Source organism: Calonectris borealis, chromosome 2, assembly GCF_964195595.1.
Source record: "Calonectris borealis chromosome 2, bCalBor7.hap1.2, whole genome shotgun sequence".
Taxonomy (NCBI): domain Eukaryota; kingdom Metazoa; phylum Chordata; class Aves; order Procellariiformes; family Procellariidae; genus Calonectris; species Calonectris borealis.
In genome coordinates this window covers 64,737-91,564 of record NC_134313.1, presented here as the reverse complement: position 1 = coordinate 91,564, position 26,828 = coordinate 64,737, and the positions used below count along the sequence as shown (strand labels likewise).

General features: G+C 48.3%; 1 protein-coding gene across 3 annotated transcripts; it reads right to left on the bottom strand.

The window, feature by feature from the left end:
• Window positions 1–1,588: 1,588 nt before the first annotated feature.
• Window positions 1,589–24,844, bottom strand: CCDC166 (coiled-coil domain containing 166). 3 transcript variants are annotated; one of them, XM_075140966.1, is made up of 2 exons: window positions 24,386–24,844; window positions 1,589–2,824 (listed from the first exon to the last, which is right to left on the bottom strand). In XM_075140966.1, the coding sequence occupies exon 2, from the start codon at window positions 2,790–2,792 to the stop codon at window positions 1,869–1,871; it is 924 nt and encodes a 307-aa protein (XP_074997067.1). In that variant the 5' UTR covers window positions 2,793–2,824; window positions 24,386–24,844; the 3' UTR covers window positions 1,589–1,868. The 3 variants fall into 3 exon arrangements, with proteins under 3 accessions (XP_074997067.1, XP_074997068.1, XP_074997069.1); XM_075140967.1 differs by lacking the exon at window positions 24,386–24,844 and adding an exon at window positions 14,591–14,675; XM_075140968.1 differs by lacking the exon at window positions 24,386–24,844 and adding an exon at window positions 3,534–3,600.
• Between the last annotated feature and the right edge of the window lie 1,984 nt (window positions 24,845–26,828).

Below are 26,828 nucleotides of genomic sequence, written 5' to 3'. Positions count from 1 at the left end.
TTGCTAGCAGCATGCTCTAGCAGACCCTGATTCCCATAGCATCCTTGTTGACAAACTGAGAAAGTACAGACTAATTAAGTGCATGGTTAGAGAGACACAAAGCTTGCTGAACCAAAGGTTTGTCATCGGTGACATGAAGTCCAGCTGGAATTCAGTAACTAGTGGTGTGCCCAAGGGGTCCATACAGGTGCCGGTACTGTTTAGCTTCTTCATTAATCAGCTGGATGGTGGGCTGGAGTGAAGCCTCAGCAAGTTTGCAGATGATAAAAAAGAAGGAGGAGTGGTTGACAGAGCAGATGGTTGTGCTACTATTGAGAGGGACCCTGTCAGGCTGGAGAAACGGGCCAACAGGAACCTTGTGAACTTCATCACTGGATGCCAAGTCCTGCATCTGGGGAGGAATAATCCCATGGAGCAGTACAGGCTGGCAGCTATCAGGCTAGAAGACAGCTTGGCGGGAAAGGACCTGGAGGTCCTGGTGGTCACCAGGTTGACCATGAACCAGCAACTGTGCTCTTACAGCAAAGGTGGTGAAGATCGTCCTGGGCTGCTCTAGGAAGAGCCTTGCCAGCTGTTTGAGGGAGGCGATCCTTCCCTTTTACTCAGCACTGAGAGACCACACCTAGAGTATCTTGTACGGTCTGGGCTCCCCAGTATAAGACAGACACAGACATACAGGATTGCGTCCCGCAAAGGGCCACAGAGATGATTAGGGCTTAGAGCATCTGTGATACAGGAAGAGGCTGAGGGCTGGGATTGTTTAGCCTGGAGAAAGTGCAGGGGATCTTACTACTGTGTTTAAATATCAGGCAGAGCAGTGGGGAAGACAGAGCCAGACTGTTCTGAAATTGAAATTTGTCATGGAATTGAAATTCCATTTAAATGTAAGAAAAAACTTTTTTTACCGTGAGTGTGGTCAAACACTGGAACAGGCTGCACAGAGAGGCTGTGGAGTCTCCATCCTTGGAGATACTCAAAAGCCACTGAAAGTGGCCCTGCTCTGGTTGACCCTCCCTCCTTTGAGGTTTCTTCCAATCTCAATTAAGGTCTGCTTCTGGTGAATGTTAAATGTCCTTGTGTGAATGTTAAAACTTAGAGGAAGGGTGACCTCTGGTGTCGTTCATGAGGTAATCAAAATCCAGAAGTATTCAACTTGGAAAGTGACTGTAGCTGCAGTCTATTAGAAACAGAACTCTTTACCTCTTGCTTCTCAAGTGAAACAGTAAAGCAAGAAAAGAATGAGAAGAAGGTAAAAATTAATATGAATATATTCAGTGAATATATTTTATTGGTAGTTATGACCAAAGCTCAAATACCTCAACTGCTTATATTGTTTAAAGGAATTGGTTGCTTGCATATTTATTTTCTCTCCTTTGGAGACTAGCAGAAGGTAAAATGAAGTCTTTGCCATGTAGAAGATTTGGGAACATTAACGTTGCTGAACGTAAGAGCTGGCCTACATTGGTTCATACTATAGTATCAGTAGATGTAGTTTGCAGTGAAAAATAACTTAGAGCTTGGCTCACCATGTCTAAGAATAGAATTTGCCCATGGAAACTTACTAATTAATGAAACATAAAGTCTGATCTCAAAGAGAAAATGTCATTGTTTATTTTGGGACATGAAGGGATTGCAGTTTCAAGTATCTTAATACAGATGTCATGAAAGTTAAAGCTGAAGTTACTTTTAAAATCTGTTGTCTGGATTACATGCTGAGCATGAGCTGTGTAAATCAATCCTTTCATCCAGCCACAGAACATTTACTTCTCTATACTCTGTTACCTAACTAATAGTGGCAACAGTTGACAATCCAACTACGTCTGCTAATATGTTGGCATGAGTGAGGAGTGGAGAAGTGTTTTTTTAGGTTAATGGACACATCTGAATGGGCTGCGAGAGCTGTAGGTTTCACCATTTGCATTGTGTGCCTTATGCTGGTGTAACCAGTGGCGCATGTGTGCCATGTCCTGAGTGTATTGGTTCTCCCGAAGAAGCTGCTGCTGCTGCTCTCTCAGTTGAACTTTGGTTTCTATAAGGATTTTTGAGTATTGGATGAGTCTGAGCAATTCCTGGCGCAGATGCCAATTCTCTGCTTTTACTTGTTTGATATACTGAATTAGAGATTGTATCGCTGCTTCTTCTGCTCTCTTGGCGAGAATCTGGATCTTCTGATGAACGTCCATCTCACGGTCAGCCTTGGCCTGCAGAAATCTGCTCTTGATTTTGCGCATTTCATCTGAATGCTGTATCTTTGTGACCAACAATTCCTTCTCCAGCTCTTTAATCTTTTTCAGCTGAACAGATGGATCTTTGAAAGGCTGCAGGTCTTCAACCTCCTTGTTCATAAGAGAGTACTTTGTCTCCATATTCATCAGAGACCTCCTTACCTCCTTCTCTTTTTCTGTATACTGTGAGATTAGCTTCTCTTTCTGCGTCCAGACTTGAGACAGATCAGTGCGATTCTGGTCATTTAACGTAATTATCAGATTCTGGCACTTCTGGCTGTGTTTTGTTATGTAAGAGAGGTAAGCGTTGCTCTCTTCCTGATTCCGTTGGGCTTCCTTTTCTAGGAATTTATTTTCCTGCAGGAAATGCTCCACTCTTCCCATGTATGTGTTCATATGTTCCGTGAGAATCTTGTATTCCTTCTGCAAGTACGATTTCCTCTCTTTGACAAGTATTTCCATGTCACTTATTCCTTTGGATATATCTCCATTCTTGGTTCTTACTCCTTGCTTATTTTTCCCAGCACGCATGATGTCTTGTTTAATCTGCTTTGTCTTGGATGCCATATTCCACAGTGGGGCTATCAAACTCTGGCAAACTGTAACAGAATGAAAAATTACAAATTCTAAGTGAGCATTTATGCCACATGACCATTACAGTTTTCCCCCGTCACGCCCTCTTATGTTCTTATGTTTTCAACTGATTATTCTGGCAGCTAAAATGTTTGACCTAAAATTTTTCATGTCTGGCCTATGTCTTGAGTTGAAGCACATGTGCACATATGTGTATTTGCATTTTATATTCCTAGTTAACTGAGAAGAAGTAGTTCTGCTAATCTAAAAATACACATCTTTTTAGATTTCTTTTTTGTTGTACAATGTTGTTTTATTTCTGTAGTTTGGAGTACAAAGTCAAATTCCACTGGCGAATTATTACGGCTGTACATTGTGTACTGTCTTTCTGTAGGCAGTAGATCTTGTCCATAAAAATTCAGCAGCAAGTAAGTACTGAAGTGCTAACAGAGGCATGCCTGAAACTTACAAATTCATAAAGCAAATTCTAAAATATAACTGCTAAGTCATCATGCTGGACTGGAAGCTACCTATAGAAAATGTTATGGATAGTAGTACAGATTAAGCCCCCTTCCTCCATCAAAGTTAGATTCCTGTATTTATATTTGAAGAGACAGCTGCATCCTTTTCCTGGATTTAGAAAGTTTTGTCTTACGAATCTCTCTTACGAAATGAGAGCAGAAAAGGAACTGTTGCAACCTAGGGTTTCAATGATTAATCAAGGTATTTACTCACTTTGGAGAGTGACCCGTTCTTATCCTTCCACTGCCTGAGGTAACATGAACTGGTATCTTCTTGGACATCATCTTCACTATGATGTCATTTGAGATATGACACAGATAACTAAATATTTATGAATACAGAGAGAGTGAAAGAATTACCATAAAGGGGATAATGGTTAAAGAAACATCCTCCCAGATCCAGCCACGGAATGTGTACCATGGATTTTGATAGAATGTTGAATGTGCCATGCAGATGTGATCTTCCCAGTTGCCTAGGACTGCATTCTTCCCTCAGAGAGGGTGGGTGGGAGATAGGTCAGAACGTTATGGGCTGAACATCAATTCAGCATCTGTTGATACCATGCTGGATTATTCATTTGGAGATTATTCATCTGGGCTGCTTTATCAGTGTTCTATTTTGGCTTTGTTATAGGTGAGTAACCTGAAATTTGTTTTGGTGTTTTGGCCAAATTAAGGCAAAATATTTTACTCTATTATGAGAAAGATACGGCTCTGTCAGAGTACATCAGTATCCAAGCTGATGCCTTGTTTTTTTTGTGCTGTTAGGAGTTGTTCTGTCTGGGTCCCCTCTTGCTGAGAAGGCAACAGTCCTTTAATAAAGACAGTTTAATTAAGGCAGAATGAGAGGCTTCTCCTTCTGCTGTGTCACTTCCTATTTATACTGGTCAAATGACTGCAAAGCACAATATTATCATAGATAATCTACTTGTGTTTCTGCAATAGACTATATATTTATTGCCTCTGGTAGGTATGTGAAAAAGCACTGCATAGCAGGTCAAATACAATGACCTGGTTTTATTTTTAAACTCTCAAGGTTTCAGGGGCTTTTTGGGTGGGCAGATCACATCCATACTGGGGGGCAGCAGGAGCGGTTTGCAGTGGAAGCACTATGCCACATCCTTTTGTCTTTGACTGGAAATGCCTTCCCAGCATGCATGCTGCTTCAGCTCGTCTGCATTGTGTACAGACACCACTTCACACTATGCGCGTAAGAATTCTCGTCTGATACATCCCACGCGGTCTGCGTTATTCATTCACCACTGATAGGACAGATTCACAGAACCAGCAAATAGCTGAGGCTGGAAGGGACCTCAAGAGATTGTCTAGTCCTGCCTCTTGCTCAAAGCAGGGTTAACCAGAGCAGGTTGCTTAAGACTGTGTCCCGTCAGATTTTGGATATATCTGAGGATGGAGACTCTACAACCCCCCCTAGGCAACCTCTTCCGAGTGTTTGACCACCCTCACAGTAAAAAAGTTTTCTCTTTCATCCTGTTCATCCTGTCAGGTCCAATAGAACTGTGTATGTCCGTTTTGTTTAAATGTTCCCTAACCTGATCCTCTTCCACTGAGGGCAAGTCTTCCTTGCTCCAGACTTTCTCCCTGGCCTCAGGGACTTGGCATTCTGGAAGGTCAGTCTTACCAGTAAAGACCAATGCAAAGAATGCACTGAGTAGCTCAGCCTTTTTGGCATCCTTTGTCACTAGGTCCCCTGCCCCTTTCAACTAAGAGGCCATGTTTCCCTAGTCGTCTTTTTGCTGCTCATATACCTGTAGAAGCCCTTCTTGTTGCCATTCACATCCTTTGCAATATTCAATTCCAGATGGGCTTTGGCTTTCTTAACACCATTCCTGCACACTCAGACGGTATCTTTGTATTCCTCCTGGGCTGCGTGATCCTGCTTCCACCTCTTGTATGCTTCATTTTTATATTTGAGTTCTGTAAGAAGCATCTTGGTCTTTGCTGTAGGCCTTCTGCCACCGTTGTTTGACTTTTTTGCTTATTGGGATGGACCATTCTTGAGATTGGAGGAAGTGCTCCTTGAAAACCAACCAGCTCTCTTGGACTCCTCTCCAGGACCATCTCCCATGGGATTCTTCCAAGCAGATCCCTGAATAGCTCAAACCCTACTCTCCTAAGTAGGAGTACAATAGTAGGATTGTGATCCTACTATTTGCATTGTTCCCTTTTCTCAGGATCCTGAATTCCGTCATCTTGTGGTTACTGCAGCCAAGGCTATCCCCAGCTTTCACATCCCAAACCAGTACTTCCTTGTTTGTAAGCAGGAGCCTGTAGCAGCACTCTGATCTTGTAAGCAAGCTAACCCACCATGTCTCTCTCACCAACTCTCAATGAGATTTACATCTGCAGATGCACACGTGCTCTTTAATTTCTCATTTGTTCCCCATGCTCCATGCAGTAATGTACAGGCACTTCAGAGAGCTACCCAGCTGTGCTGATTTCCTAGAAGAGGTGAAAGAGCTTCCTCCATCATGCTGTCCTATAAGTACCCCCTTATTTATGTCCATATGATTGAGGTTGTGCCCCTTCAGCACTGAGTTGTTGACCAGAAGGTCTCCCCTATCCACTTCACCCGGCACCTTTTGCTTGCAAACTTAGTCCACCGCTTCCTCATTTGATTGTTATCATCTTTCCTGCTTTGTTGCTAGTTCAAAGTTCTCCTCAGCAGAGGAGAACAGTGCCACCAGCCTGTTGGCAAAGATGCTTTTGCCCACTTTGTGTTGTATATCCTCTCTCTTTCTATCAGTTCTTGATCTTCAAAGAGGATCCTATGGTCATAAAAACCATTCCCCTATTCTTGACACCAGCTGCGCAACCAGATGTTGACCCACAGGATAACTCCACTTCTACTCAAGCCCTTTCCCCTCACCAGCAAGACAGAGGAGAAAACCACCTGCCCCCCATCCTCCCGACCCTTGCCCCTAGAGCCCGGTAGTCTTGCTCGATAGGCTCCAGGTCTCCCCTGACAATAACATTGTTGCCCATGTGGAAAAGCCGCAGGGTGTAATAGTCCGGGAGACAGACAGGATTTGGCAGCCTCTGGACAGCTCCCAAAGAGCAGCAAACCTCCGTAGACAGCAGGTCTACGTCCCCTGCAGGAGGGAGCCCTTTCCCACTACAATCACCTGCGGCTCAGGCTCAGCCAGCTCAGATGCTTCCTGGGGGAGCTCCCAGACCCTGGTCTGCTTCCAGGGCACTCAACCTGTTCTGTGATTGCAGAGCTGCAGGTGGAGCAGGCACCTGCCTCCTGCTGCTGGAAGACACAGGATTCCTGCCTGTGATTGTCACCAGGGAGTCTCCATCTCCCAACCAGATAAGCTCAGACTCAGTACAGCTGGGGATTTGGGCTCTTGAAGCTGCAGGGTCTCAGAAGATCCAGTCAATCTCTTTCTTGTTATCTCTGATGCTGCAATCTCCTGACCTCCTCCTGCAGCTCTTTTGGCAACACAGATCCTCCACAAGCGCACACCTCCTGCTGGCCATCTCCCCCTGCCCCGGCCCCAGCACGAGTGAGAGGCACCAGTCACTCCCAGCACCCTGAGATGTGGAGAGCTATATCCTCCCTCAGTCCCTTGCTTGAGTTGAGGCCTCTGACGTTCCATGGGTAGAGACCTGGATAGAAAGCTGGTCATAGAGGATTCCCTTGGATCTATCCACACTTCACAAAATGGGTCAAACCAATACAGTAGCGGTAGAAGACGGGATCATAGCTCTTTCCTTTACTGTAGTGAATGAGGGCTGATGAGGCTGCTTCACCTGGCATGCTCTTTGTGTCTCCTGAGACTAGTGTGGGCCCAGACTTTGGCCCAAACCATTCTGTCCCTCATTAACCAGTGGTTTGATGGAGGCTAAAAAAAGCACCCCTGAATACTACCCAAGCATACGACACCTGAATTTTACAGAATCCTGGCACCCTACATGAAGTACACGCTTGCCCCTAAGAGGTACGTCCTCAGTGACTATTAGAGCATACATAGGTTGACATCAACACTACGGCTGATAGCCTTCCTTCCAGTTCCTCTGGGTTTTGCAGCCCTACCAAGGGAATCAAGACATATACAGAAGTTTCAGCCAAGCCTGTGCTTTTGCACGGTAGAGATCACATTATCCTTTCGCTGGCTTACCATGAAGTCATAAACCCTCAGGAACTGGCTTCTTGCTAATATTTGCAGTGTTGACCTCATTCTTGTGGCCTGCTGCTTTCTCTACAACTTCAGAAGTGCTTGGTGGAGCTTTTTAATATTGGTATGGAAGAACTGTTTGGAAAGCTAGCTGTAATTTTATGGTATGAGGGCTAGCAAGACCATGTCTGTCTAGTGTTAAGTTCACAGAATCACAGAACAGTTGAGGTTGGAAGGAACCTCTGGAGGCCATCTGGTCCAACCCCTCTGCTCAAGCAGGGCCACCTAGAGCAGGCTGCCCAGGATCATGTCCAGACAGCTTTTAAGTATCTCCAGGGAGGGAAACTCCACAACCTTTCTGGGCAACTTGTTCCAGTGCTCAGTCATCCTCACGGTAAAAAACTGTTTCCTGATGTTCAAGTGTAACCTCCTGTGTCTCAGTTTGTGCCCATTGCCTCTGGTCCCATCACTGGGCACCACTGAATTCTCCTCTATCCTTCCAGTTGCAGGGAGTGACAAGGGAAGAAACAGGAAGAGCCAGCAGATCAATACCTGGCTCCGAGCCTGGTGTCACCGGTAGAATTTTGGGTTGATGATGGTTTGGTTCACACGACACCAGGCCTTCTGGCAACAAACGGGGTACACTTGACCTAAAGGAGGAAAAGGATCTTTGCACAAGAGTTAGCAGAGCTTATTGAAAGAGCTTTAAACTAGATTTGAAGGGGAAAGGGGATAAAACCAGGCTCATTAGCGATAACCCTGGGGCCAGCACGCCAATGTTTGAGGGACGGTGTGCTGGCGAGGTCCTTCGGTCTGCCGTCTCAGTGGAGGTAGGGGATGTGGCAGCCATGTGGCAGCAAAGACGCAAGGGTTATTGATGTGTTAGAAACCACAGAAGCACCTGAGAATGGTCACATAGGAATCAGGGCTTCTCGCCCCCAAAAGGTGGCGGGATCAATAGCCCAACTGAAGCGCATCTACACCAGTGCACGCAGCATGGGCCACAAACAGGAGGAGCTGGAAGCCATTGTGCATCAGGAAAACCATGATATAGTGGCCATCACGGAAACATGGTGGGATGACTCGCACAACTGGAGTGCTGCAATGGATGGCTATAAACTCTTCAGAGGGGATAGGCAAGGAAAGAGAGGCAGTGGAGTAGCCCTGTATGTCAGGGAGTGTTTTGACTGTCTATAGCTTACTGATGGTGACGACAGGGTTGAGTCTTTATGCGTAAGAATCAGGCGGAAGGCCAACAAGGCAGGTATCATGGTGGGAGTCTATTACAGACCACCCAACCAGGATGAAGAGGCAGATGACATATTCTATTAGCAGCTGGGAGGAGTCTCCCAATCGCTAGCCCTTGTTCTCGTGGGGGACTTCAACTTACCAGATGTCTGCTGGAAATACAATAAAGCAGAGAGGAAACGGTCTAGGAGGTTGCTAGAGTGTGTGGAAGATAAATTCCTGACACAGCTGGTGAGTGAGCCAACTAGGGAAGGCGCCCCGCTGGACCTGTTGTTTGCGAATAGAAAAGGACTTGTGGGTGATGTGATGGTTGGAGGCCATCTGGGGCATAGCAATCACGTTTTCGATTCTCAGAGAAGGAAGGAGTGGGGTTAGCAGAACTGTAAGGCCTCTGACACGGTCCCCCACAACATACCTCTCTCTAAACTGGAGAGCTATGAATTTGATGGGTGGACTGGCTGCTGGGTGAGGAATTGGTTGGATGGTCGCATCCAGAGGGTAATGGTCAACGGCTCAATGTCCAGATGGAGATCGGTGACGAGTGATGTCCTGCAGGGGTCCAGTATTGGACCGGTACTGTTCAATATCTTCATCAATGACATAGACAGTGGGATCGAGGGCACCCTCAGCAAGTTTGCAGACAACACCAAGCTGAGTGGTGCGGCTGACACGCCGGAGGGATGGGATGCCATCCAGAGGGACCTGGACAAGCTTGAGAAGTGGGCCCGTGTGAACCTCATGAGGTTCAACAAGGCCAAGTGCAAGGTCCTGCCCCTGGGTCAAGGCAACCCCCGCTATCAGTACAGGCTGGGGGATGAAGGGATTGAGGGCAGCCCTGCCGAGGAGGACTTGGGGGTACTGGTGGGTGAAAAGCTGGACATGAGCCGACAACGTGTGCTCGCAGCCCAGGCGGCCAACCGTATCCTGGGCTGCATCAAAAGAAGTGTGGCCAGCAGGTCAAGGGAGATTACTCTGCCCCTCTACTCTGCTCTCGTGAGACCCCACCTGCAGTGCTGTGTCCAGCTCTGGAGCCATCACCACAAGAAAGACATGGACCTGTTGCAGCAAGTCCAGAGGAGGGCCGTGAAAGTGATGAGAGGGATGGAACACGCCTCCTATGAAGAAAGGCTGAGAGAGTTGGGGTTACTGAGCCTGGAGAAGGCTTCAGGGAGACCTTACTGCAGCCTATCAGTACTTAAAGGGGGCTTATAAGAAAGATGGGAACAGACTTTTTAGCAGGGCCTGTTGTGACAGGACAAGGGGGAATGGTTTTAAACTAAAAGAGGGTAGATTTAGACTAGATACAAGGAAGAGGTTTTTACGCTGAGGGTGGTGAAACACAGGCACAGGTTGCCCACAGAGGTGGTGGATGCCCCACCCCCGGGAACATTCAAGGTCAGGTTGGACAGGGCTCTGAGCAACCTGATCTGGCTGAAGATGTCCCTGCCCACGGCAGGGGGGTTGGACTAGATGACCTTTAAAGGTCCCTTCCAACCGAAACTATTCTACAATTCTATGATTCTAACTGCCACCTTGGATTTCTAGAGGGCAGACTTTCATCTGTTTATGAGACTGGCTGACAGAGTCCCTTGGGAGGCGGTCCTGAAGGGCGAAAGAGTCCAGGACGTCTGGACATTCTCCAAGAAGGAAATCTTAACGGCACAGGAGCTGTCCCCATGTGCCGGAAGACGAGCCGCTGGGAAAGACGGCCGGCCTGGCTGAACAGAAAGTTTTGGCTGGCTCTGGAAAAAAAAGGAGAGTTTATGATCTTTGGAAGAAGGGGCAGGCAACTAAGGAGGACTACAAGGATGTTGTGAGGTTATGCAGGGAGAAAATCAGAAGGGCCAAAGCCCAGCTAGAATTTAATCTGGCTACTGCCATAAAATACAATAAAAAATGTTTCTATAAATATGTTGGCAACAAAAGGAGGGCTAAGGAGAATCTCCATCCTTTATTGGGTGTGGGGGGAAATGTAGTGACAAAGGATGAGGAAAAGGCTGAGGTATTTAATGCCTTCTTTGTCTCAGTCTTTAATAGTAAGACTCAGTCTTTAATGATAAGACCCAACCCCCTGAGCTGGAAGACAGGGACGGGGAGCAGAATGAAGTCCCCATAATCCAAGGGGAAATGATTAGCGATCTGCTACACCACTTAGACACACAAGTCTATGGGGCTGGATGGGATCCACCAAAGGGTACTGAGGGACCTGGTGGAAGTGCTCACCAAGCCACTTTCCATCATTTCTCAGTAGTCCTGGCTAACCAGGGACGTCCCCGTTGACTGGAAGTTAGCAAATGTGACGCCCATCTACAAGAATGGCCAGAAGGAAGATCCAGGGAACTACAGGCCTGTCAGTCTAACCTCAGTGCCGGGGAAGGTTATGGAGCAGATCATCTTGAGTGCCATCACGTGGCATATACAGGACAACCAAGTTATCAGGCCCAGTCAGCATGGGTTTATGAAAAGCAGGTCCTGCTCCACTAACCTGATCTCCTTCTATGACAAGGTGACCCGCTTAGTGGATGAGGGAAAGGCTGTGGATGTTGTCTACCTAGACTTTAGTAAACCTTTGGCACCGTTTCTCACAGCATTGTCCTGGAGAAACTGGCTGCTCATGGCTTGGACAGGCGTACTCTTCACTGGGTAAAAAACTGGCTGGATGGCCAGCCCAAAGAGTTGTGGTGAATAAGTTAAATCCAGTTGGCGGCCGGTCACAACTGGTGTTCCCCAGGGCTCAGTATTGGGGCCAGTTCAGTTTAATATCTTTATCAATGATCTCGACGAGGTGAACGAGTGCACCGTCGGTAACTTTGCAGACAACACCAAGTGGGGCGGGAGTGTTGATCTGCTTGAGGGCAGGAAGGCTCTGCAGAGGGACCTGGACAGGCTGGATCGATGGCCAAGGCCAATGTATGACGTTCAACAAGGCCAAGTGCCGGGTCCTGCACTTGGGCCACAACAAGCCCAGGCAACGCTACAGGCTTGGGGAAGAGTGGCTGGAAAGTGCCCGGAGGAAAAGGACCTGGGGGTGCTGGTCGACAGCCGGCTGAACATGAGCCGGCAGTGTGCCCAGGTGGCCAAGAAGGCCAATGCATCCTGGCCTGTATCAGGAATAGTGTGGCCAGCAGGACTAGGGACGTGATCATCCCCCTGTACTCGGCACTGGTGAGGCCGCACCTCGAATCCTGTGTTCAGTTCTGGGCCCCTCACTACAAGAAGGACATGGAGGTGCTGGAGCATGTCCATAGAAGGGCAGTGAAGCTGGTGAAGGGTCTAGAGCCCAAGTCCAATGAGGAGCGGCTCAAGGAACTGGGGTTGTTTAGCCTGGAGAAAAGGAGGCTGACGTTATCGCTCTCTACAACTACCTGAAAGGAGGTTGTAGCAAGGTGGATGCCGGTCTCTTTTCCCAAGTGACAAGTGATAGGATGAAAGGAAACAGCCTCAAGTTGTGCCAGGGGAGGTTTAGATTGGACATTAGGAAAAATTTCTTCACTGAAGGAGTTGTCAAGCACTGGAACAGGCTGCCCAGGGAAGTGGTTGAGTCATCATCCTTGGAGGTATTTAAAAGACATGTAGATATGGTGCTTAGGGACATGGTTTAGTGGTGGACTTGGCAGTGCTAGGTTAACGGTTGGACTCAATGTTCTTAAAGATCTTTTCCAACCTAAATGATTCTGTGATTCTATGAAAAGAGCCTGCTCTGTCCTCTTTGCACCCTCCTTTCAGGTATCGATATACATTAATAAGATCCCCCCTTGCCTTCTCTTCTCCAGGCTAAATAGCCCCAGCTCTCTCAGCCTTTCCTTAGATGAGAGATGCTCCAGTCCCTTAATCATCTTCGTGGCCCTTCGTTGGACTCTCTCTAGTAGCCACATGTCTCTCTTGTACTGCGGAGCCCAGAACTCGACATGCTACAGGTGTGGCCTCACCAGTGCTGAGCGGGTGCTAGTGTTAGTGCATACAGCCAGTTACCCTGTTCCAGTTATCCTGTCTTCCACCCTCCCCAGCATTACGCATTCCCTTAGGAGTTGCCTGATCTGGTAAACAGCTCTCCCATAAACTGGGAGAGGAAGGAGCGAAATGAACGCAGTAGCAATGGCACCCCCCACCCCCACAGTATCACATAGAATCATAGAATCATACAGGTTGGAAAAGACCTCTAAGAACATCGAGTCCAACCGTCAACCCAACACACCATGCCCACTACACCATGTCCCTAAGCGCCTCATCTACACGTCTTTTAAATACCTCCAGGGATGGTGACTCCACCACTTCCCTGGGCAGCCTGTTCCAAGGCCTGACCACTCTTTCAGTAAAGAAATTTCTCCTAATGTCCAATCTAAAAATCCCTTGGCGCAACTTGAGGCCATTTCCTCTCGTCCTATCGCTGTTACTTGGCAGAAGAGACCAACACCCACCTCGCTACAACCTCCTTTCAGGTAGTTGTAGAGCGCGATGAGATCTCCCCTCAGCCTCCTCTTCTCCAGGCTGAACACCCCCAGTTCCCTCAGCCGCTCCCCATCAGACTTGTGCTCCAGGCCCTTCACCAGCTTCGTTGCCCTCCTCTGGACACGCTCCAGCACCTCCATGTCCTTCTTGTGGTGAGGGGCCCAAAACTGAACACAGGATTCGAGGTGCGGCCTCACCAGTGCCGAGTACAGGGGCACGATCACCTCCCTGCTCCTGCTGGCCACACTACTTCTGATACAGGCCAGGATGCCATTGGCCTCCTTGGCCACCTGGGCACACTGCCGGCTCGTGTTCAGCCGGCTGCCGACCAGCACCCCCAGGTCCTTTTCCTCCGGGCACTTTCCAGCCACTCTTCCCCAAGCCTGTAGCGTTGCCTGGGGTTGTTGTGGCCCAAGTGCAGGACCCGGCACTTGGCCTTGTTGAACCTCATACATTGGCCTCAGCCCATCGATCCAGCCTGTCCAGGTCCCTCTGCAGAGCCTTCCCACCCTCCAGCAGATCAACACTCCCGCCCAACTTGGTGTCATCTGCAAACTGACTGAGGGAGCACTCGATCCCCTCATCCAGATCGTTGATAAAGATATTGAACAGGACCGGCCCCAGTACTGAGCCCTGGGGAACACCGCTCGTGACCGGCCGCCAACTGGATTTAACTCCGTTGACCACAACTCTCTGGGCTCGGCCGCCCAGCCAGTTTTTTACCCAGTGAAGAGTATAAACCTCCACTTATTTTACATCTGAAAACTGAACATTATGCTCTAAAACTGCTGAGATATCTGCAATGTGATGCATAGTTAAGTCCACAACAGATACTAATGGAAGGAAAATGCATCAGTGTTAATGATTCTTGCAGACATAATCGGAAAATAAAGGATTGAATAGTACTTTGTGTGCTGAATTTCTAAACTACTTATTCGAAAGAGGAACAATGCCATCAAGGATTTAGAACTGGAGAGAAGTCTGGTAAGTCTAATGGTTTTAATGAACATTTGTAACTAAAAGTTACAGTATCCTAATACAACTGGTGGCCCTTTTTAAAGAAAATATGCAAAATTCAAGTAGGTAGGTGAACAAAATAGGATAAATATACTACAATCGCCTGTCATAGTAATAGCAGAACAGGTTCCAAGCTGGGAATGTGGCAGCTGCATCACAAGTAGAGCGGGTATAGGGAGAGAGAATCTGCATAGAAATCAGTGCAGTTGTGTTTTGGGAAACAGACTTGAAGAGCTAGAAGGGTGTCAAAGCAGACAAGTAGCTGAACTGAGTTAATACTAATTGTGTAGTTTTGGGGGAAAGGCAATTGCAGAGCTGTATGAATGTTAAGAGAAATGACTAGATCCGCATGGAAAAAACAGGCCTTGCTAAAGTTGGTATTATACAAAATGTGTTTTTTTTAAAAAGCACTGACCTTTCCTGCTCCTGTGGTCTTTACAGATTTTCCAAATAGCTGCTTCTGGCTTGCTGTTCCTGGTTTACTGGACAGCATTGGCTGACAGACAAATTGTGATCTCTGAAGAATGCTGGTGTTTGTAGGCTGTGCGTGTCCATGGTGATGAAACATGCAAAGTCACAAGAGCAGCTCTGCAGTGAGATTCTCGGAGCCGTTTCAGTACCCAGCTTGTGAGGCCTGACTGTGACATGCTCTGTTACCCACTGGCATCAGTTAAGCAGAAACACAAAGGCAGTCTGGCTTATAAGAATATGATTTACAGCGGCCACTATATTAATAGGGAAACAGCCTCAGCTAGCTTTTAGGATGTGCTGAAGGAAAAGGTATGACTTAAGACATGGTCCTCCTTCGGAATTAGGTGCCAGTATCTACTGAAACATTTCTGGTCCTTATATTTGGGTTTTCTTTCCAACAGGTTGGCAAGCAGTCCCAAGTCCCACAAAGTTAGGAAGGGGTGTGTGTATATGGGAATGTTTGTGACATTTGTAAGTCAGATGCTAGAAGGGATTTTTGCAAACGCAGTCCTTATTTATGGAGGGGTTTCTTGTTTCGGAAAGGAAATTAATAGTTTGGGAGGCACTTCCTGCATTTTGCAGGGAAAACGAGCTGATCCTTGCCCATGAGAAATTTTGTTTCTCTAGGTGTATAACAGTATAAACTTGGCACCTCTGTGGTACAGGGCATGGAATTTCACTGGTTTACTTATTCACATAACCTGGCTATTTGTGACTGAAGTACAACTTTCTAGAAAGGCATCTAAACTTGAATACAATAATAATGGAGAATACACTACTTCCTTTGGTTGCTTTTTGCAGTGGTTGATAGTTTCACATAAAAATGTGTGAAAGTGAAATTTTTCTTTTCTAATTTCAATTTTACAGCTTCAGATTTTACTGATTTGTAGGTGGTTTCCTGAAAAATTAGAGCACTCTTGTATAGGGTTTACGTGGCAAGGTTTTGGGGGGGGGGGGGGCTGCAGGATTGGCTTCCGTGGGAAGACACCAGACACTGGCCCCGTGTCGGATGGAGCCAGTTCCAGATGGCCCCAAGGACCTGCCACTGGCCAAAGCTGAGCCCATCAGCAATGGTGGTAGCGCCTCTGTGATAACATATTTAAGAAGAGGTAAAAAACACTGTGCAACAGCAGCTGAGAGAGGGGAGTGAGAGTATGTGAGAGAAACAACTCTGCAGACACGAAGGTCAGTGAAGATGGGGGAGGAGGAGGTGCTCCATGTGCCGGAGCAGACATTCCCCTGCAGCCCGTGGTGAAGACCATGGTGAGGCAGGTTGTCCCCCTGCAGCCCATGGAGGTCCACAGAGAAAGAGATTCCACCCTGCAGCCAGAGCAGGTGAATGTGCCTGAAGGAAGCTGTGGCCCCATGGAGAGCCCGTGGGGGAGCAGGCTCCTGGCAGGAGCTGTGGCTCTGCGGAGAGCAGGAGCAGGTCTTCTGGCAGGACCTGTGGCCTCGCGGGGGACCCACGCTGGAGCAGTCCATTCCTGAAGGACTGCACCCCATGGAAAGGACCCATGCTGGAGCAGTTTATGAAGAACTGCAGCCCATGAAAAGGACGCACATTGGAGACGTTTGTGAAGGACTGTCTCCCGTGGGCGGGATCCCACCACGCTGGAGCAGGGGAAAAGTGTGAGGAGGAAGGAGCAGCAGAGACAAGGTGTTATGAACTGACTGCAACCCCCATTCCCTGTCCCCCTGCGCCGCTTGGGGGGAGGAGGTGGAGAAGTCGGGAGTGAAGTTGAGCCTGGGAAAGGAGGCGTGGGGAGACGGTCTTTTTAGATTTTTTCTTATTTCTCATTATCGTACTCTGATTTTGATTGGCAGTAACATGAACATCCATGTTCTTCTCCTCAGGATGCCAGGAGGTGTAGTCTTTCGACACTGGGCTTCCGGCTGGCCATACTGTTCTATGCTGCATGCTGGGAGAGAGAACCTTCTGGCACAGGCTATCCGGTCAGCCATTTTGTTATGCTCAGCATGCCAGGAGATGAAGTCTCCTGGCACTGAACTTCCAGTCGGCCATTTTGTTCTATGCGGCATGCTGAGAGACATAGTCTTCCACCACTGAGCTGCCAGTCTGCAATTCTGTTTTATGCGGCATGCCAGGAGATGTAGATTTCAGTCACTGGGCTTCCAGGATGCCACAGAACATTGCACACCATGACAGGACGTGTAGTCTTTGGCACAGCCCCCCTTGAACTCCTCTTGTTCTCTCAGTCGCCCTCCTGAGGCCCCCACTTTTGCTCTGAGCCTTATTTTGTCCCTCTGTCCCCCTCAGGACCTCCCTACTCCCATCATGATGCCCGCTGAGGACTTTCTTGTGCCCCACAGCTGTCTTATCTCTGTAGTCCCCTTGATGGGAGAAGCCATAAAGGCGATCTAACAGGAAAAATACCAACAGAAGAAAATGTCTGCTAAAATACAGACAGAAGAGGCCTGCCAGCCTGGGAACTGCTAGCCTGGGAACTTGGCTAGTGCAACTGTGTCCTGGTTTCGGCTGGGATAGGGTTAAATTTCCTCCTAGTGCTGTGTTTTGGATTTAGTACGAGGAGAATGTTGATAACACACTGATGTTTTCAGTTGTTGCTAAGTGCCCTCCTAGTCCAAGGACAGCTCCCGTGCCTACTGACTGAGCTAGGTGCACAAGATGGGAGGGAGCATAGTCAGGACAGCCGGCCCAGCTGGCCAACGGGGTATTCCATACCGTGTGACGTCATGCTCAGTGTATGAGGGGTAGGCGTGATCCAGGAAGTACCGATCACTACTTGGTTATCGGTCAGCGCGGGTGGTGAGCAATTGTATTGTGCATCACTCATTTTGTATATTCTATCATTATTTATTGTCATTATTTTCCCTTTTCTGTTCTATTTAAACTGTCTTTATCTCAACCCACGAGTTTTTCTCACTCTTACCCTTCCGATTCTCTCCCGTCCCACTGCGGGGGGGGAGTGAGTGAGCGGCTGCGTGGGGTTTGGCTGCCTGCCAGGTTAAACCACGACAAACTGGTATCCTTGAAGGCAGCTAAGTTACCCGAGATATCCTGAGATACTCTCAATAAGCGCAAAAAGAAACTGCAACAACAAACTGATCATCTGGAAAGCTGAAAAATAGTCAAAAAAGTGGAAAACATCCTGAGAAAGTAGGAATTGGCAACAGCTATTGGTTGCTTTATCTGGAAGAACAGAAAAAGTATCTGGGAAAGTAAAAACTGAAAACAGAAAACCTCATCATTGGCTGTTTCAAGTGAAAAATAGAAGTTAGCGACACCTATTCAGGGTGCCCCAATTTGAATGGCACACCTCATGCACACAATTACACTTGTAATTCTATACTTTGCGTCCTAGCCTCTCTGCTCGGTCGGCACGGGCCAGTTGTGAAATTGTCGTGACAGTTTGGTGGCCCAGATGGGACTCGGCTAACTTGCCTGATCCAGTGTCTCACTACTGCCCGGACCCAGATGATCTGCACTGCCAGCCTGTGGGCAAGTTCACCTCGAGATACTCGGGCACAGGGGTAGCGGAGCGTGGATCTTGTTTGGCAGTAAGGAGGTGATTTTTTGTCATAATGGGAGGAGGACAAAGTGTAGTGAAGAGGTAGATGAATTGTTGCAACACTGGAAATCTATTGATGGGAAAGCTGGGTTGTTAAAAGCCCGAGCTATAGAATTATGTTAGGGAAACTGGCTGGAAGTGACCACCTTTGGTGACACAGACCAAATGTGGCCACGATCCAGTTCTTTTGATAATATTAAGCTGAGGTATTTGCACTAGCAATTGGAAGAGTGGTTCACATCACAAATGGATTATTGGTATATCTGGGATAATTACAGGTATCAAAGAAAACATTCCCCTCCAGAGCGTAAGATAAATAAAACTCGCCAAATGAATGGGAAAAATAAGAACTCTTTACATTCTGGAATTTACCCTCAGCTAGCAGCTCTACCTGCTTATCCCACTACAGCTTCTCCTGCCTTGGCTTTGGCTTCTGCACCAGCTATTGCTACTGCTCCCAGTTTTCATGCACCTCTCCGACAAAAACTTATAGGGCCGGGACTGGAACCTGGTCAGCTTGCTGCAGAACAATCCACGTGCCATTTACACCTGCTGCTTTGGTCTTGTGGCAACAACAGATACCCAGATAGCAGGATGATATGCAGAAGGTGATACAAACTATATGCAGCATTTTCCACATTTATGAATAGAATAGCGTATTTTCAATTGGAAAGGACCTACAATGATCATCCAGTCCAACTGCCTGACCAATTCAGGGCTGACCAAAAGTTAAAGCAGGTTGTTAAGGGCATTGTCCAAATGCCTCTTAAACACTGACAGGCATGGGGCATTGAACACCTCTCTAGGAAGCCTGCCCCAGTGTTTGACTACTCTCCCTGTAAAGAAATGCTTCCTAGTATCAAGCCTAAACTTCCCCTGACACCGCTTTGAACCATTTCCACGCATCCTACACCAGTGGACATGGGAAGGGCTATCTGGACCTCTGTAAGGCCTTTGACACGGTCCCCCACAATATCCTTCTCTCTAAACTGGAAAGGTAGGGATTTGATGGGTGGACTGGCCGGTGGGTGAGGAATTGGTTGGATGGTCGCATCCAGAGGGTAGTGGTCAACAGCTCAATGTCCAGATGGAGATCGGTGACGAGTGGTGTCCCGCAGGGGTCCATATTGGGACCAGTACTGTTTAATATCTTCATCAATGACATAGACAGTGGGATCGAGTGCACCCTCAGCAGGTTTGCAGACAACACCAAGCTGAGTGGTGCGGTCGACACGCCTGAGGGATGGGAAGCCATCCAGAGGGACCTGGACAAGCTCGAGAAGTGGGCCCGTGTGAACCTCATGAGGTTCTGCACCTGGGTCAGGGCAACCCCCGCTATCAGTACAGGCTGGGGGATGAAGGGATTGAGGGCAGCCCTGCCGAGAAGGACTTGAGGGTACTGGTGGATGAAAAGCTGGACATGAGCTGACAATGTGCACTCGCAGCCCAGGCAGCCAACCGCATCCTGGGCTGCATCCAAAGCAGTGTGGCCAGCAGGTCGAGGGAGATTGTGCCCCTCTACTCTGCTCTGATGAGACCCCACCTGGAGTGCTGTGTCCAGCTCTGGAGCCCTCAGCACAAGAAAGACATGGACCTGTTGGAGCGGGTCCAGAGGAGGGCCACAAAAATGATGAGGGGGATGGAACACCTCTCCTATGAAGAAAGGCTGAGAGAGTTGGGGTTATTGAGCCTGGAGAAGAGAAGGCTTACTGCAGCTTATCTGTACTCAAAGGGGACTTATAAGAAAGATGGCGGCAAACTTTTTAGCAGGGCCTGTTGCGACAGGACAAGGGGGAAGGTTTTAAACTAAAAGAGGGTAGATTTAGACTAGATACAAGGAAGAAATTTTTTACAATGAGAGTGGTGAAACACAGGTTGCCCACAGAGGTGGTGGATGCCCCATCCCTGGGAACATTCAAGGTCAGGTTGGACGGGGCTCTGAGCAACCTGATCTAGTTGAAGACATCCCTGCCCACGGCAGGGGGGTTGGACTAGATGACCTTTAAAGATCCCTTCCAACCCAAACTATTCTATGATTCTATGATCCTATCACCAGATACCAGGGAGAAGAGACCAGCACCTCCCTCTCCGCTTCCCCTCCTCAGGAAGCTGCAGAGAGCAATGAGGTCGTCCCTCAGCCTCCCCTTCTCCAAACTAGACAAACCCAGAGTCCTTAGCCGCTCCTCACAGGACATGCCTTCCAGCCCTGCCACCAGCTTGGTTGCCTTCCTCTGGACCCATTTGAGTACCTTCACATCCTTCTTAAATGGTGGGGCCCAGAAATGCACATAGTACTCGAGGTGAGGCCGCACCAACGCTGAATACAGCGGGATAATCTCCTCTCTTGACCAGCTGGTTATGCTGTGTTTGATGGACCCCAGGACGCGCTTTGCCCTCTTGGTGCCAGGGCACACTGCTGGCTCCTGTTGAGCCTGCTGCCAGCCAGCACCCCCAGATCCCTTTCTGCAGGGCTGCTCTCCAGCCACTCCTCTCCCAGTTTATACTTGTGTCCAGAGTTACTCCGCCTCGAGTGCAGAATCTGGCATTTGCTCTTGTTAAATGTCATGCCATTGATGATTGCCCAATGCTCCAATCTACCTAGATCCCTCTGCAAGGCCTCATGTCCCTTGAGAGAGTCAACAGCACCTCCCAGTTTGGTATCATCAGAAAATTTGCTAACGGTGCATTCAACTCCTGCATCCAGATCATGGATAAAAATATTGAATAGAATGGTCTTAGAATGGAGCCCTGAGGAACACCGCTGGTGACCAGTCGCCAGCCAGATGTCGCCCCATTCACTACAACCCTCTGCGCCCTGCTGCCCAGCCAGTTCTTCACCCAGCACACCATGTACCTGCTCATCTCACGGTTACACAACTTGTCCAAAAGGATGCTGTGAGGGACGGTATCAAAATGCCAGAAAAACTACATCCCCTGCCTTCCCTTCATCCACTAGGTGGGTGGCCTTGTCATAGAAGGGTATCAAATTAGATAAACAGGACTTTCCCTCTCTGAATATGTTGACTGTGCCTGATGATTGCATTGGTCATTAAATGTCTTTCAATGGCCCCCAAAATGATCTTCTCCATAATTTTTCCAGGTACTGAGGTCAAACTAACAGGTCTAGTTTTCTGCGTCTTCCCTCATGCCCTTCTTGTAAATTGGAGTAACGTTGGCTAGCTTCCAGACAGTGGGGACCTCCCCAGACTCCCAAGACCATTGGTAGATGATTGAGAGGGGTCCTGCCGTAACATCCGCTAGCTCCTTCCGTACTCTGGGGTGCATCCCATCAGGCCCCATGGACTTACGATGAAGGGAATTTTTGCAACAGTAGCATTACTGACAAACCAGGAGAGTTATCTGCAGAAATCTCCCTTGTGGAGCTGCCTCAATGGGAAAATGACACAGACCAAACATCAAGAGCGGAAAACTGGAACTGGACTGATCCTCGTCATTATATTTTCAGTCTCTTGCCTATGTTGGAGGAAGATGAAACTATGGATGATAATAAATGTAGCCTATATGACCCTCCAGAATATCTACAGAAATGAATTTGTTCTTAAAAGTTATTCTTTTTAGACTTCTGGAATGAGGGGACCTCTGGAGGGCAGCAGGCGCCGCCAGTGGGCCCCAGCAAAGCCCAGATAAGGCCCCAGGGCACTCTGGTGGCTAATTAGGGCCCTGCAAAGGCCCCTGGAGAGCCCAGCTATGGTCCTGGGGCACTCTGGAGGGTAATCAGGGCCCCACATGGGCCCTGGCAAAGCCTGGATAAGGCCCCCAGGGCACTCTGGAGGGTAATTAGGGCCCATCACGGGTCCCTGCAGAGCCCAGCAAAGCCTCTGGAGCTTTTTGGAGGGCAACTCTGCCATGTCAGAGCACCACTGCTGTTGGCAGTGATGGGGACCCTCCTATCAGGGCTCGTTGCTATGCATGTCCTCACCGCAGGAGGAGAGGGTGGAGAGAAGCAAAACAGCACGTGGCATTGCCCAAGGGACCGTCTGCACACGCATCGGTCACGTGCCAGGAAAGGATGTTTGCGGGGCACTTCGAACCCACTGCTGCCCCTGCATTCACACCATTGAAGAGAGCCCCACGGTCTTAGCTGGCTTTATTGAGGCAAAGGGCCCTGCCACTTTTCAGAGTGCCCTGGTGCATTCGCCTGGTTTGTAGACACCTGGGTAGGGCCCTGCTGCCCTCCAGATTGCTCCAGGGTCTTTGCTGGGCTTTGTTGGGGCTCGGAGGTGGCCCTGCTGCCCTCCAGATTTCCCTGGGTCTTTTGCCAGGCTTTGCCAGGGCCTGGCTAGAGCTCTTCTGCCTTTCAGAGAGCCCCGGTGCATTCACCAGATTTTGCCAGGGTGTGGGCAGGGCCATGCTTCCCTCCAGAAAGTGCTGGAGACTTTGCTGGGCTTTGCCATGGCCTGCAAGGGGTCCTGCTGCCTGCCAGAGTGCTCCGAGTCTTCGCTGAGCTTTGCAGGGACTGGTAAGGGGTCCCTCTACCCTGCAGAGTGCCCTGGTGTCTTCGCCGGACTTTGCCTTGTGCTAGGAAAAGCCCTGCTTCCCCCCAGTGTGCCCCGGGGCCTTTGCCAGGCTTTGCTGGAGCCCAGCAAGGTCCCTGCTGCCCTCCAGAGAACCCTGGGTCTTCCCTGGACTTTGCTGGGGTCTGGTCAGGGCCCTGCTGCCCTCCAGAGAGTTCTGGGGCTTTCGCTTGGATTTGCTGGGGCCCAGGCATTGCCCCGGTTCCCTCCAGAATTCCCTGGGGCCTTTGCCAGGCTTTGTCGGGGCTGGGGCCTGGGTAGGACCCTGCTACATTCCGCTAGGCATTTGCCAGGCTTTGCCAATGCCCGGGCAGATCCCTGCTTCCTTCCAGAGAGCCCTGGGGCCCTTCCTAGGCACTGCAAGAGAACAGGCATGGCCCCGCTGCCCGTCCAAGTGCCCCAGGCCCTTCACTGGGCTTTGCTGGGGCTCCGGCAGAGCCCTCGTTGCCTCCAGAGTTCCCTGGGGCTTTTGCCGGGTGCTGGGAAGGGCCCGGCTGCCCTCTAGAGAGCCCCAGGGCCTTGGCCGAGCCTTCCTCGTGCCTTGTCATGGCCCTGCTTCTCTCTGGAGTGCCCTGAGGCCTTCAGCAGGCTTTCCCAGGGCTGGTAAGGCGCCCCGCTGCCCTCTAGAGAGCCCCGGGAATTTTGTTGGGCTTTGGTGGGGCCTGTAAGGGTCCCTGCTGCTCTCCAGCAAGCCCCCAGACCCTTGGTGGGTGTTGTCAGAGAACAGGCATGACCCTGCTGCCCTTCCGAGTGCCCCAGGAGCCTTCGGTGCACTCTGCTGGGGCTGGTAAGGGACCCTGCTGCCCTCCAGAGCGCCCCAGGGACTTTGCTGCACTTCACCGGCGCCCGGATGGGGCTCTGCTTCTCTCCAGAGTGCCCAGGGGCCTTCGGTGGGCTTTGCCAGGGCTGGTAAGGGGCTTTGCTGCCCTCCAGAGCTCCCCTTGGCACTCAGCGAGCTTTGCTGGGGCCTGGGCGGGCCCTGCTGCCCTCCAGAGAGCCCTGGGGCTTTGGCTGAGCTTTGCTGGTGCACTGGAGGGCCCTGCTTCTCTCCAGTGCCCTGGGGCCTTTGCCAACACCCAGGCGGTATCCTGCTGCCCTTCCGAGTGCCTCAGGCCCTTCACCAAGCTCTTCTGGATTCCGGCTGGGGCCCTGCTGCTATCCAGATAGCCCCAGGTTCTTAAGGTTAGGATCATTAAGGTTACGGTTGGGATTAGGGGTTAAGGCACCATTAGCGTTAGGGGTTTGCGTTCAGGTTGTTAGGGTTAGGGCCTTGAAGCAAACTTTTTGTACTTTAGTGATACATATCATCCAGCCACAGTTATGATGCGAAGAGAAATGGATAATTATTTGCCATTTTTACTGACCATGGCTTCAGATGTGATCAGTTACTTTATCTTTTAAACATATATTCCTAGCTATTAAATACTAGGTTTGGAAGGCAAAGGCGCACCGCAGCATGCAGAGCGTGCTCGTTTTCCGCCCAGGAATCCAAATCACAGAGTTGACGTTGCCATGAAAAGAGTTGTGAATGTGCTACGGAGGGATGTGTGTCTTGTGTAGAATAAAATTCTTTGCGCTCTGTGCGTGTGCGTGCACGTGTGTGTTCCGCCTTTGAAATAAAGCTAGCATGGTGTTTCTACATCAGTATCATACCTGCTGCGACGTGTCTGTCCTTACCATGGCTTGCATTCGTTTCTGTGGCGTTGCTGCAGTCTCAGCCACGTCACAGGTTTCGTTGGACACATCACTGGCAGGCCCAGCGGTCAGGGGGCCGCAGGCGCTCGGGCGGGTGGCGCGGCGCTGGCTGGAGGCTCCCGTTGGCGTAGCAGTGGTGGCTGGGTGCAGCCATGCAGCCAGCAGTTTGATGTTGCGGTGTTACCTGCCCCGCCTGTGGTTGCTCCCCCGGGAATCTGGGGTTCACGAAGAAAATGGGTGGCAGAGCTGGAGGAGACCAGGTGATGGGTAAAGGCCAAACTGCTTGCTTGGAGGGGTCACTCTCTGTGGAGCTTCAATCTTTGGAGCCGAAATGCAAAATCATCGAGTGTCTGAGCTGGACTGTAGCACTCATCCAATTTCTGGTCATGTTGAGGTGCTCTGGTTGTTTTTCCTGCGAATTCTAAAGTCCTTGGTTTCTATTATTTTAATTTTTACTGCTTATTTACCTTAAAATATTTAGAAATAAATCTTAAATAACGGTAACTACAACAGTCTTTGGGAGTAAAAAACGCCTATAATCTACTCTAGCTATTATTTAAAACTTTACAGACAGTCATTACTCCCAATTTATATAATAAAATTACAAATAGCAGAATATAAATAATAGAGCACTAATCGGGAGTAATACCTGTAAAGAAACAAATCTAGTTAATATTACTTAACGAACCAGGCAGTAATTATTCCCAATCTGTATTGTAATGAAAAAAATTAATAATTTAGAAATCTTTCTTAAGTGCTAAAGATAGAAAACTAATTGGGAGTCATTAATAGCTAAATTTAAAGGTAGCCATTATTAAATAAATTGCAGTCATTAATAACTCCGAATCAAAAACAAAATAAGAGGGTTTTAGATTGTAAAACAAATAGAATTGGAAACTTACCAATAGTATTTAATGCTTAAATTATAACACACCCATAAGTAAGTTCAGAGGCAATAATGACTCCCGCTTAGAACCAAAATAGTAATTGAAGCTTTAGATTTTTAAATAAAGAGAAATAAAAATGAATCATTAAATAATGATTATGTATAAATGTACGTATTAAAAAAAATCACAGGCAGTAATGATTCCTAACCAGAACTAACATAACATTAAAAGATTGAGATTTAAAATAAAAGTAAAAGAAAACTAACAGTGAGTCATGACTGCCTAAATTTAAATGTAGCTTTTTTGGCCCGGGGGGTGGGGGGGGGCAGGGGCGGAACACAGGTACTAATTACTCCCAAGTAGAGCTAAAATAAAAATAGTACAAATTCAATTTGATCAATAAAAAGTTAAATTGAATTTTAAAAACATGTAGAACACTAATTGGGCAGCAGTAATGCCTGTTATTTATTTAATAATAGCAATGTCAAACGTATGCATTAACAATGCTCAAGCAGCATTATCATAATAAAAATTTCCAATTATGAAGTAGAAATAGAATACTAACTGGGAGTAGTTTATTATAATAGTATCTTTTTATTTAATTTTATTAAATAGAAGGAAGTTTTATTAAATAGAAGGAAGTTTTATTAAATAGAAGGAAGTTTTATTGAAATAATCTCTTATTGTAGTTATGGTAATTAAAGTACTCCTAATTAGGTTTCTAATTCATAATCTGAAATCCTGATTTACATTAGTAATTACACTTTCCTTTTGTGTCAGTCCCTTGGTTTTTGCACTTTTTCTCCTTTTTCATTTTTCCTGCAGCAGTTGTAAATTGAACACTCTTTGGGTGCAAGCCATTCATTCACTGTATTTTATAATATTAAACTATTTAATTAGGCTATTTAAATAATATAATGTTATCCAATTAAATAATGATATAAAATACAAGGAATTAATTAATTGCAGCCAACGAGTATTCCATTTAATATTGTTGCACCAGTGCTAATACTTGTTATTTTTATATTTTTTTTCTTACCAGACCGTCATGCCTTCATATACTAGTAGTTGCTATTCTAACTCGGAGTAACTGCTGATCAGAATAATGGTGAGAATAAATTATTGTAACCTATAATTAACCAATATTGGTTAAAGAGCAATTATTGCTCAAATATGCAAAGAACGGAATTATGCAAATTAGGGCGTTTTCCTAATTTGCCCGCCACCCTGGGCGCGCGCTCCGCCAGCAGCCGCAGCCCGCCACAGCCGCGGCCGCCACCGCGCAACCCGCGCGAGGGGTCCTGGGGCGCGGAGAAACGCCCTCACGGGGGAAACCGGACGCCGGGCCGGCGCTGGCTCCTAGAGACGCGCGTCCGGAGGACTCACCGGCACCGCCGGGGCTCCGGCGGGCTGCCCGCCACACGGAGCGGCTTCTCAGCGACGGACGGACACTCCCACCGTCCCGGAGCGACGGCCGACCCGCACGCGCCAGCGACCGGATTCGGTCGGGCCGG